The 12,844-nt window shown below is 35.4% G+C and overlaps 1 protein-coding gene and 1 non-coding gene across 4 annotated transcripts in view; both read right to left on the reverse strand.

Moving 5' to 3' along the window:
- The window catches only part of RNF13 (ring finger protein 13), a 132,440-nt gene that overhangs the window by 97,082 nt on the left and 22,514 nt on the right, over window positions 1-12,844 (reverse strand). For 2 of the 3 annotated variants that reach the window (XM_067737515.1, XM_067737516.1), the window contains one exon: window positions 4,296-4,425. In XM_067737515.1, the coding sequence (XP_067593616.1) occupies window positions 4,296-4,409 (114 nt within the window). In that variant the 5' untranslated portion in view covers window positions 4,410-4,425. Of the gene's footprint in view, window positions 1-4,295; window positions 4,426-8,503; window positions 8,606-12,844 lie in introns of all 3 variants that reach the window. The other variant, XM_067737517.1, reaches the window with a different exon arrangement.
- On the reverse strand, window positions 3,382-3,488 carry LOC137225674 (U6 spliceosomal RNA). Its single transcript, XR_010943978.1, has one exon. It is a non-coding gene; the product is annotated as a U6 spliceosomal RNA (small nuclear RNA).

The raw sequence follows: 12,844 nt of genomic DNA on the forward strand, positions 1-12,844 counted from the left end.
AGGAAAAGCTATTAATCAACTCAAATATTTATTGAATTCCTACTGTGTAACTCTTACTAGGTACCAGAAACAAAGTTTAGTAAGACACAGTCCTGCCTTCCAGGTACCCATGATCTAAGGGGCTTACTGACTAGTCAGCAACACACTACACAGTAGCATCTCCATATCCTCTTAAAACTCACCAACCAGTTGGACAAATACTGTTGTCAGGGAATTAACAGTCAAGTGGGAGAATTCAACTGCCAAAAATAAAAACATTTGGCATACCAATAGCATGACTGAAACTGACTTTATCTTTTCAAAAGCAACATCCTAATACCTGTCCAAAATAGAACTAGAATCAACCTGATATCCAACATACTTAAATTTTATTATTACAAACCCAGATTTCAGGGGTGTTCTTATTCAGCTAAAAGAAAGCGCTAATATTTTCTACCTCTTGACTCACTTCCTTTGAATGACTGTGTTACCACATCTAGTTCCTCTGCCTCAATTTTTAGTTCGCTTTTTTCCTAGTTACATGACTCCACAGCTCACTTCCCACCAGCTATCTCTGCATTCCTGTCAGCCTCTATCTTTAGTGTCAACATAAAGACCAGATTTAAGCAGCTCTCAGGGATAGTTCCTTTCACTAGATGACAACATACATTCCACACCTACCTGCCTGAGGCACAGGGAACACTGCTGGCAGGGACTGATTATTCTTCTATATCTTTTTGTTTTGTATCTACGTTAAAAAATACAACTTAGGCGGTCACATACACTGCTCAAGTGAGTGAGTGAAAGATGATGAGAATGTTAATTATAAAGAAGATAACAAAGATAAAACATTTACTATGTGTCAGATACTGTTCTAAGCAGTTTACCTTATTTAATCATCATTACAACACTACAAATTAAAACACTACAAATTAAAAAACGGAGGTATTTATAGTGACTAAGTAATTTGATCCATATCACATAGCTAGTCAAGTTCCCAGAGCAGTCCACTGAAAATCATTTAACCCATCACGTAGCTGAACCACAGAATAACAGTTCACTTCAGGTGAAAAAGAAAGAAGACAAGGAGTGGCAGATGTTAGAATCAACAGAGGAAAAAAAGAGAGAGAGAGAAAGAAAGAAAACAAAGGAGAAAAGAGAAACAAGGAGAACTCCATTCCCTGTTCAGTCTATAAATCCTCTACCTCATTTCAAAAGTCATCCTAAGACTATTCCAAGGACTTCGGGGACCAATTTGAAGAAGAGATCTGAATAGCAATGGACTCAGTCCTTTAAAGGTTCTACTTCCACTCCATCTCAAAAAGATCCAGACTATTCTAGAAAAATCTAATCAACCAGATTCCTACTAAAGAGGGTAACACAGGGTGAGAAATCTCATAGGGATTAGATTTGCTATGCCCTCAAAAAGCTACGGTATAGAAAACAGCCTGGCTCTCTCAAGTTCTACAATGATTCTAGGCCCTTCCACAAGAGCTACAGTATGAAAAAGCATGGCTGAGGACCACATTAAGCTTTGGTCAGCAACAATTCTGGCCCTTCTATTTCTCACTTAATGTCATTAAGCAAATCGCTTGCACCCAGAAAGAAAAACCAGTAAATCCTTTGCATGGCACCTAGAGTATAGGCGTACACACACACACACATCACACATACAGATACAGTTAATTCTTCTTTTCTAGCTTCACATAAATGAGAAATAGGAAATATATACACTTTCTAGTGTAGAGGACAGTAAGACAGTAGCCCAGAAAGGACTACAAAGGTTTTGAGGAGCAATCTTCTTCTCTAAAAACTCTGCTATCCACCATCAAACATAAGGCCATTATGCTGCCTGCATCTGCCTCACAAGATGCGGTGTTGCTCCAGGACCTTGCTTCAGACATACATCATGGGAGACTTACAGAGGAATACCCAAGCCCCAACTCTCCTACCCTTTCCCCAAGTTCAGAGGACTTGGCTTAAGTACCTACTGTTAAGGACTGAATGCTTGTGTCCCCCCAAAATTCATATATTGAAGCCCTAAGGAAATGTGATAGTCCTAGGAAGTGAGGTCTTTGGGAGGTAATTAGGTTTAGGTGAGGTTATGAGGGTGGAGTCACCATGATGGTATTTGTGTCCTTATAAGAAGAGGAATATAGATTAGAGCTTCCTGCTTCTGTCACCACGTGAGGACACAGCAGCAAGGTGGCCATCTGTAAGCCAGGAAGAGGGCCTTCACCAAGAACTGAATCTGCTGGCACCTGGATCTCGGACTTCCCAGGTTCCAGAACTGACCATATGGAGGAAATGTCTGAGGAAATGGTGAAATGAAAGAGATAATTTGTGAACTTGGCTGAAAGGCTACACAATTGGTCTGAAAGTTTTTTCAAACTGTCACAAATCTAAAAAAAAAAAAAATTCCAGTATATTCACTGGAAAAAATTTGCATGTAAGTGGAACCACGCAGTTCAAACCTGTGCTGTTCAAGGGTCGACTGTATAAAGAAAACTCCAGGTTCAGAGTGGACTGATGGCAGAAAACCAGAGTGAACAGTCTAGATGCAAGCCAAGCTCTCAAGATTAAAAAGTCAAGATGGAAGGAAAAACTCATCAGGTTTTTGGTGACCCTCAGCAGAATTCGTCCAAATGGAAGCCTGTCCAATAAGAAGAGCAAATCTACGGGTCTGTGAGGAACCATTACACCAGTTTCCATAGTGGCTGCACCATTTTATATTCACACCAACAATACCAAGGGTTCCAGTTTCTCCACGTTTGTCAACACTTATTTTCTGGATTTTGATAACAGCCATCCTAATGGTTATGATAACAGCCATCCTAATGGTTATGATATGATATCTCATTGTGGTTTTGATTTGCATTTCTCTAATAATTAGTGATTTGAACATTTTTTCCTGTGCTTACTGGCCATTTGTACATCTTCTTTGGAGAACTGACTATTCAATTTTTTTGTCCATGTTTAAATCTAGTTGTTTATTTTTTGTTGTTGTTAAACAGTAGGAGTTCTTTATATATTCTAGATGTTACCCCCAATTAGATATATGATTTGCAAATATTTTCTCCCATTCCATGGGTTTCCTCTTCACTCTCTTGATACGTTCTTTGAATGCACAAATGTTTTAAATTTTGATGTAGTCCAATTTATCTATTTTTTTTCTTTTTATACCTGTGTTTTTGGTGTTATAGCCAAGAAATCATTGCCAAATCCAAACTCATGAAGTTTTTCCCATATGTTTTCTCCTAAGTGTTTTTTTAGTATTAGCTCAGCTCTTATGTTTAGGTCTTTGATTCACTTTAAGTTAATCTTTTGTATATGGTGTAAGGTACGAGCTCAACTTCATTCTTTTGCATGTGAATATTCAATTTTCCTGGCACCATTTGCTGAAAAAATATGGAACACTTTACAAATTTCCATGTTATACTTGTGCAGAGGCCATGCTAATCTTCTCTATATCATTCCAATTTTAGTTTATGGGCTGCCAAAATGAGCATTAGATGTCTTTCAAAGTTAAAATTTTCTTTTGGATTTCTCAAAGAGCCCCTGGAAAATCACAATGATTTATACATTTATTTTACAAAAAGAGAGATGCCAGAAATATTTTAGGTTATTTTGATATACTTTATACTCCTGAACTAGCTCATCACTATGTAAGGAATTCATGAGAATTATCAAATGAAAAGATAATTTTGTACAGATTAAATGTTATTCATATAAAATTTTCTGAGATTGTACGCCGTGCAAAATAAACTGACAGGATCAAGAGATTTGTTAATGCCTTCGTTGTCCATGATGTAATCTAAACCAAGGAAAAGTATTAATAAAACTCTTAAGAATGGAAAAGAAAAGAGATAAGACCATTATGCTTCTCTTCTGACTCATTAATGTTAACTTCAGGTTGAAATTTTCTATGGACATCTTGTACAATTTTTTAAAATATCACTATCAAAGTCATTACAGATACACCAATTACCAAGAAAAACAGTAAGATTCTACATAAAACACACAGCATTTAAATACATGTGCTCATCAGCACTCAAGACAGCACACACTCTCAAGAGCAACAACATTTATCACGTACTTATTGTACATGAGACCTTATTAAACATCAAGCAATAAAATAATGAGCAAGGTCCCCCACTTTCAAGTAATAGCTATGCACGTGCACCTGTATGTTTGTAAACACTTTGTAAGATTCCATTATTTTGTTATTGTATAACACTCCATTATTTAGGTCTTTTTAAAAACTTTTAAGAGATGTTTTTAGGCATGAATAAATTTTACTGTTTAAATTTACTTACTGCTAAAATGTCCGCTTCTACAGGCAGTAGGTTTAGGAATGCAAAGAGCTGGACAGTCAAGATGGTATAGACTTGCGTGGCCGACAGCATGAGCATCCCGATGGAGAGCAGCATCTCGCTGTAAAATCACCTGGAAGACAAGTAGATGAATAACAATAAGTTCTGGTGCATTGTCCTTGAAAATAAGTTATTTGATATATTAGTTCCTGATGTCCAAAAATATCTCTTAATTACAAACATGGATTAAGATTAAAATGAAACTTGTATTTCAAAAGCACAATTGTTTACACAGATTTGGACATTTAGGTAAATACCCAGTGTTAGTCAATACCTACATAACTCATGGTGACTAAGTTCTATATTTTAGCCACAAAATAAAGATCCTCCCACAGTTCTCAGTTTATACTACAGCTTGTCTACCAACTCAATTATGGGACAAGCAAGATTTCAATCAAAATAATGATTAAAAATGCACAAGCACCTTTGATTTAAAATTTTTTAGAAAGAATTTTATAATTTGTAAATTTACTTTTTGTTTATTCTTGAATATTGTACCCACAGTAGCGTACTTTTTTTAAATGGCCATTTATTATAAAGTAATATTTTTTGCCCTTTTCCTCCTAGCAATATATACATACCTTTCTGCCTCTCTACATCCCAATGGCAATAGTGCAGCTACCTCTCCCAACCTCACCCAATTCTCTACATGAATCCCTATCTATCTTACAGCAAAAAGGTACCATGAAAGAACTCAATGTTAACCAAGTAAGTAACAAAATTCTCATTGGTAAGCCTCAACCAATTGTATAACATACTTCTTAAGTGGTGAGAATGAAGTTTACAAAGACAAGAGCCTTTATAATAAATTATTTCATTAAATACCACAAATTCATGTAATAGCAATTTTGATGATGATTGCTGTTGGTAAAGCTCTGGACTTAGAGACTACCAGAGAGACTCACAATGACTCTTTGACACACACTGAAAGAGAGATACCTTGAATAATTTTTGAACTACCATCTTACAAAGCCATTAATAACAGAGATGAAATAAAGGTGAAAATACGTTAAACATATAGATCTATCCCAGAGACAGAAAGTAAATTAGTGGTTGCCTGGGGATGGGAGTAAGAATCAGGCAGAGAGGGGGGACAAACAGAAATGGGAATGACCACTCATGGAAATGGGGTTTCTTTTCGGGATGATGAAAATGTTCTAAAATTAGATTGCGCCGATGATTGCACAACTCTACAAATAAACTAAAAATCACTGCACTTTTTACTTTAAATGGGTAAATTTTATGGTGTATCATATCTCAATAAAGCTGTTTTTAAAATGCATAGATTTGTTGGTATTAGTTTCTTAAGTAAAATACATTCTATAATATAGCTCTGTTGAGAAAAGAGTTAACACAGCAGGTCTGAGACTGCTATCCTTAGAAAGGCCTGCTTACAAGGTTGGCCCTTTGCTGGCATCTGAGGACTTAAGATTTCAGGAGGGTTCCCATCATTCTCTGATAAGAACAGCTCATTGTGCCTGAATTCTGCAAACAATGTGGTTTATGTTGAATACCTACTTTCTTTCTGGGAGTCTGAAATTTTGGTATATGCTAGGTGGAGGGTGCCTACCTGAATAGCCCCCAATATAAACCCTGGGCACTGAATCTCTAATGAGCTCCCCTGGTAGACATTTCACATGTGTCATCATAACTCACTGCTGAGAAGTTAAGCGTATCCCCTGAGACTCCACTGAGAGAGACTCTTAAAAGCTCACACCCGGTTTTCTCTGGATTTTACCCCATGGGCCTTTTCCCTTTGCCAACTCTGCTTTGTATCCTTTCACTGTAATAAATCATAGTCATGAGTACAATCATATGCTGAGTCCTGTAAGTCCTTCTAGTGAATCACTGAACTTGGGGGTGGTCTTGGGGACCCCCATCATAACCACATTATACAATTTCTAGGCAGAAATCATACCATAAAAACATATAAATCCTTATAAAATAAGGTATAGTTGCTACTAAATTTTGCTAGAAAAAATAAATACACAGTATTTTGACCACTGACCTGTTTGGGAAACTTAACCTGAATAAGAACTATGACTTCCCTTGTAAAGTTTTGGAATTCCCAGCTAACTTTAGGGGAGCGAGATGAACTGAGAGTTCAGAGGTGAAATAACTCTTAAGGATAGGAATGATAATAAGCACAACAACTATAACTCACCACTTACTAACCGGACATTGCTCTAAGCATGTTATTGAATTTAAGTCTTCTAATCCTAACAACACCCTATAAGGTATCATTTCATAGTTGGGGAAAACTTAGGCCCTATTAGGGAACTTGTCCAAGATCAAATAATGAATAATAGCAGAGCCAGTATTCAAACCCAGGCAGTTGATGTCCAAAAGGTAGAGTAATGGATCTATGCTTACACGGGTACTCAAGGGCTTCAAACCAATGTTCATGGCACAGCAGCCACTGGAGTATTTACTTCTTTTGCTCTGTGTGTGTGTGTGTGTGTGTGTGTGTGTGTGTGTGTGTGTGTGTTTGTGTACTTAATAATATGCAGTGGGTTTTGGTTATACTTTTTATTGCCTTTTTTAAAATAACACATTCAGGACTTTTTAAAGTCTCTATTTACAAAACTAATTCTTGTTCATTGTAGAAAATGTGTGAAAAATTAAAATCACTCATAATCACCAAATAAAAGAATAACCAGTGTCCATATTTTGATGTATAACCTCCTATTCTTTTAGTTACGTGTAAATTCAAATATATATTTAGCAAAGTTGGGATACACTATAGATGTTTTGTTAACTATTCTCTTCACTTACTGTATTATGAATATTTTCCTAATTCATTACTATATTTGAAAAAATTAAAACTTTCAAACCCTGTACCATAACATTCCCTCAAGAACCCTTACAGACAGCAGTGAGACCCGCTAGGGCTTCCACCCCTTTCAAACACTACTTTTTTAAAAAATCTATCTCATATACTGGGTTCCCATATATGACTTTGATATACAAAATGAAAACTACTGGTCTAAAACAGGATGTATAATGACCACATGATATTTCGTATAAATGTTCTATAATGGATTTAATGGAATCCATATTGTTGGAGATTGAATTTGCTTCTTCTTATAAACTCTGCAGTAAATATTCTTATAGTTAAACCTTACAGGTACAGTAGTAGTATAACTGTGGTAAGGAATATGAGATCTAGTATTAGACAGACCTAAGTTTATATCTCAGCACTGCCACATGCTAACAGTGTGACTCTGAGGCAAAATTATTAAATTGCTTCATCTGTAAAAGGAGATTATTTAGGATTTAAAAGACAACTGTGGTGAATAAATACAAAAATGCATATAAGGACTTAACACAACAGTGAAATACAGGAGGAAAAGAGTTTGGGTGGTGATGCCAGTAGATGAGAGAGAAAATACAGAAGGAGAACTACAGTTAGTGGAAGTGAGAGCAATTTGGTAATTTTTTCACTTAATGTTTATAAAACATTCTAGTGGACATGTAAACAGTGATAAATAGAAGTCAGGAGCTCTACCCAAGGCATAAGAGAGATTTAGGAATCATCAACAAACAGGTGATAACTAAAGTGATCTTAATGTAAAAGTAAAAATTAAAAAGAGAAGACGGCTAAAGAAAACTGTCTAAATTTAGGTAGAAACAGAAAGCAGAGAAAAGAAAGAGAGAAAGACATTGATTTCACAAAAGACTAGAAAAAAAAAGAACTTTAAAATGAATGTGGGGGAAGGCAGGCAGTTAGTCAACAGAAGTAAATGTTGGAGAAGAGGCAAAAAGGTCTACAATTTTCACATTTTAAGAGTCTGTCCAGGGAATTCCCTCGCGGTCAGCGGTCAGGACTCCGTGCTTTCACTGCTGAGGGCCCGGGTTTGATCACTGGTCGGGGAACTAAGATCCCACACGCCGCGCAGTGTGGCCAAAAAGAAAAATTGTTTAAAAAAAAAAAAGACTCTGTCCAAACTAAACAATTTAAGTTTCCAGTAATCAAACAGGTGCCCTTGTTCTTGCTCTGATCAGCTCACTGTTTCAAGAATGCACCCTGCTGTTGCCAGCACTAAATCTTTATTCGTGTATTATCCAGAAACTAAAATATACTCTACCTACAAAGGAAAAACTATGAATCCTATAAAATCGCATGCAAAATTTTATGTATGTATAGATACATGCAGTTTCTTGGAAAAGGTCCATGGTTGTTAATGCAGTCTCCAAAAAAAAGCACAATAGGGTTTTTTTGTTGTTAAATCTTCCCTTCTCCAAGAAGTTTTCTGCAAGGAAAGGTTAAACAAGCTTAAATCCTTTGTTACTTTCTCCCAGCACTTAAACTACTGGGTTGGGATAAATATAGACTGTCAACTGTATCACTAGGCAACATTATTTATTGTAAAAATGACTTTCTAATTGGTGAAAACTGTAAAGACTGTATGTAGGTTAACTGTAAAAATCCTTGAGAGACACCAAACAGGTTTCTAGAGATGTATCCATTCCCACCATCTCTGATCATACCTAATTTTGCCTTCTATTTGACAAAATTGTACTACTAATTATAAACAAACATTTTATCTTAAATTAGCTACTTGACTCTGTCTAAAGGGTTTTCCAACTGGCAAATTCTCATTCTACTTTTCGTCAGTCTATATCACCTAAGATGTATTCTTGCCAAAATTATTTTAACCCAGTTCTAACAAGCCTTTAGCTCTAACTTCAAGTTTACAAGAAATACATGGAATAGAATTAAATAAGTAAAATAAAATGGATGTGTTACTTGAGGGCACTGCACCAATTCCTATAAAATTAAATGGAATAAACAAAACAGTGTAGGGAGACAGAATGGGAGAACAGCATGAGACTGTTGTACATTAAAAGAGATAAAAAACATTACATCCAAATGCCAAACACAGGTTCAAGCAAACCAACAATAAAAATACAATTTAGGAAGAAGAGGGACAATGTGAATGTAGTCTAGATATTAGATAAATTTTTTTAAATAATTGTTGATTTTCTAGGTATGATGACAGTATTGTGGTCATATGAGAAAGTCCCTATTTCTAGAGCTGCCTACTGAAATGCTTAGGAATGAAATGTCATGATATCTGTAATTTACTTTAAAATTCTCCAGCCAAAAAAAATAAATAAACCAAAACACTAATCAACGTTAAATCTAGGAGAAAATTATATTGAGGTTCATTATACTATTTCTCTACTTTTCTATATGTTTGGTAATTTGTATAATAAGTTTTATTAATTCAGTGAATAAATAACTGTTTTAACTCTTCAGTGACCTTTTTATAGAAGGCCTTCAGCCTCATTTTTTTTAATATGGTATAATACACACAACATAAAATTTACCATTTTAAACATTTTTAGGTGTAAGGTTTAGGTTAGTGACATTAACTACATTCAAATTGTTGTGCAACCATCGCCACCATCCATCTCCAGAACTTTTCCCTCTTCCCAAAGTGAAACTCTGTACTCATTAAATACTGATTTCCCATTCCCCCTCCCCCTAGCCTCCAAGCAACCACTATTCTACTTTCTATCTCTATGAATTTTACTACTCTGTATCAGGTAACTGATATAAGTGGAATCACTTTATGTCTATTTATGTCTGGCTTATTTCACTTAGCATGTCTTTAAGATTCGTCCACGGGCTTCCCTGGTGGAGCAGTGGTTGAGAGTCCGCCTGCTGATGCAGGGGACATGGGTTTGTGCCGTGGTCCGGGAAGATCCCTCATGCCGCGGAGCGGCTAGGCCCGTGGCCCATGGCCGCTGAGCCTACGCGTCCGGAGCCTGTTCTCCACAACAGGAGAGGCCCGCATACCACAAAAAAAAAAAAAAAAAGATTCATCCACATTGTAGAATATGTCAGAATTTCCTTCTCTTTTCAGGCTGAATAATATTCCATTATATGTATTTACATTTTGTTTATCCATTTATCTATCAATGGATGCTTTGGTTGATGCCACCTTTTGGCTACTGTGAACAATGTTGCTTTGAACATGGCTGTACAAATATCTGAGCCCCTGCTTCTTTTGGGTATATATCCAGAAGTGAAATTGCTGGATTATATGGCAATTCTATATTCAATTTATTTGAGGAATCACATACCATTTTCCACAACAGCTGCACCATTTTACATTCCCACCAGCAATACATAAGGGTTCCAACTTCTTCATATCCTCGACAGCACTTATTTTCTGTTTGATAACAGCCACAGTAATGGATATAAAGTGGTATCTCATTGTGGCTTTGATTTGCACTTCTCTAATGATTAGTGATGTTGACCTCTTTTCATATGCTTATTGGCCTTCTGTATATCTTCAATGGAGAAATAATTATTCAAATCCATTGCCCATTTTTTAAATTGAAGTATACCTGATTTACACTGTTGTGTTAGTTTCTAGTACACCAAAGTGATGCGGATATATGTGTGTGTGTGTATGTATATTCTTTTTCAGATTATTTTACATTATAGGTTATTACAAGCTAGTGAATATAGTTTGCTGTATAGCCCTATACCGTAGGACCTTGTTGTTTATCTATGTTATATATAGTAGTGTGTGTATGTTAATCCCAAACTCCTAAGTTATCCCTCCCCCTCTACCTTTCCCTTCTGGTAACCATAAGTTTGTTTTCTATGTCTTTGAGTCTATTTCTGTTTTGTAAATAAGTTCATTTGTATCATTTTGTTTTTTAGATTCCACATATAAGTGATATCATATGATATTTGTCTTTCTTTGACTTACTTCACTTAGTATGATAATCTCTAGGTCCATCCATGTTGCTGCAAATGGCATTATTTCATTCTTTTTCTTGCTGAGTAATATTCCATTGTGTGTGTGTGTGTGTGTATACACACATATATATACACACCACATCTTCATTATCCATTCATCTGTCGATGACACTTAGGTTGCTTCCATGTCTTGTCCTTTGCCCATTTTTAATTGGGTGGTGGTTGTTGTTGAGTTTTGAAAGTTCTTTATATATTCTGCGTATATTTCCCTTATGATATATATGATTGAAATATATTTTCACCAATTCCATGGGTTGTCTTTTCACTCTGCATAGTGTCCTTTATATACCCAAGTTTTTAATTTTGAGGAACCAACTCTTGATTTTGTTACTTTTCTACTGGCCTTGTGAATTTGAGAACCTTTGAACTGGGGCTGGTACATGTGGTTATCCACATGGCTTAAGAGCACAGATGCCAGTTACTCATCTAATGCTGTTCTGGTAGTTGCAAAATTTAAAAACTTCCCCAAGCAGCAGAGTAATCCTAACCTCACATTTAAGTTTGTGACAATACCATGCAACTCATCTACACAAAACTATATTCTAAACTTCATTTTACAGATGGGGATGCATTTAATAAGTGTTTAAGACCAACATTACTTTCAGGAATTTGCTTTCCAAATAATCTTTAATTCTGAAGATGACTCACATTCTGACATCAACTAGTTCAGTAACAAATAACACTCATAAAACAGCTAACCATCGCCATAAGAAAGCCTCTGAATAAGCTCATATTCCATTGGTTCTCAAGCTACTCTTGTGTATCAATGGGATTTCAAAAACTTGACCAAAATGCCCCACTGATAAAATAATGGTAATCTTTTCCTAATTTGAAAAAAGATTTAATAGGTAGTAATTTCAATTTATTTTTCTCCATAAATGTATCTTATACTACAAAACGCATCAAAAAGATATGTACTATAGAAAGCACTAACAGAAAAAAATACCTGAATAGCTAGTTAACTATTTTAGTGTAAAATTTATAATAGCCAAATCACACTGCATTAAATAGATGGTTTTTTTTTTTTTTACAAATGTGCTCATGGTCATGTATGTTTATTATATATATATGGTACTATAAAATTTCCTCAAAAACAGTGTTCTCAATTCATACAAGTGTATATAACAATAACTTCATAGTATTCCTTAAAAAGCATCATGACTTCCAAGAGTTCAACTGAGAACTACTAATATATACTACAGTTAAGTTTCCATAAAGCATAGTTTTTAATGCTTTTAATGAAACGGTTGAGAGACTGTCATGAGAAAAAGTAAAAAAAACGACAACAGGGCTTAACTTTTTAAGCAAAAATAAAATACCCAATAGTTCTTTGCAAGGAAACTGAAGGTTGCCCAGCTAATTTCTCTAACATGAAGCCATCTAAACTAAAAGCAAGCCTCATCTAAGATGTTTTACTTTTACTGTCAACCAATGTTTTTCAGATTCCACGACAATTTGATTTTTCCAACAAATGAAACAAAATAAGCAAAATTTTAATTTTAAAAGGTTAGCAAACAGGTTTCTCCAAAACATCAATTCTTTCCAACCTCTGAGACTCACACAAACTATTCCCAATGTTTAGTGTGTACCCTGATCCCCAAACCAGACAAGGACAACACACACGCAAAAAAAATTATAGGCCAGTATCTCTGATGAACATAGATGCAAAATCCTCAACAAAATACTAGCAAACTGAATACAACAACACTTT

This window comes from Pseudorca crassidens, chromosome 5, assembly GCF_039906515.1.
Source record: "Pseudorca crassidens isolate mPseCra1 chromosome 5, mPseCra1.hap1, whole genome shotgun sequence".
Lineage (NCBI taxonomy): Eukaryota > Metazoa > Chordata > Mammalia > Artiodactyla > Delphinidae > Pseudorca > Pseudorca crassidens.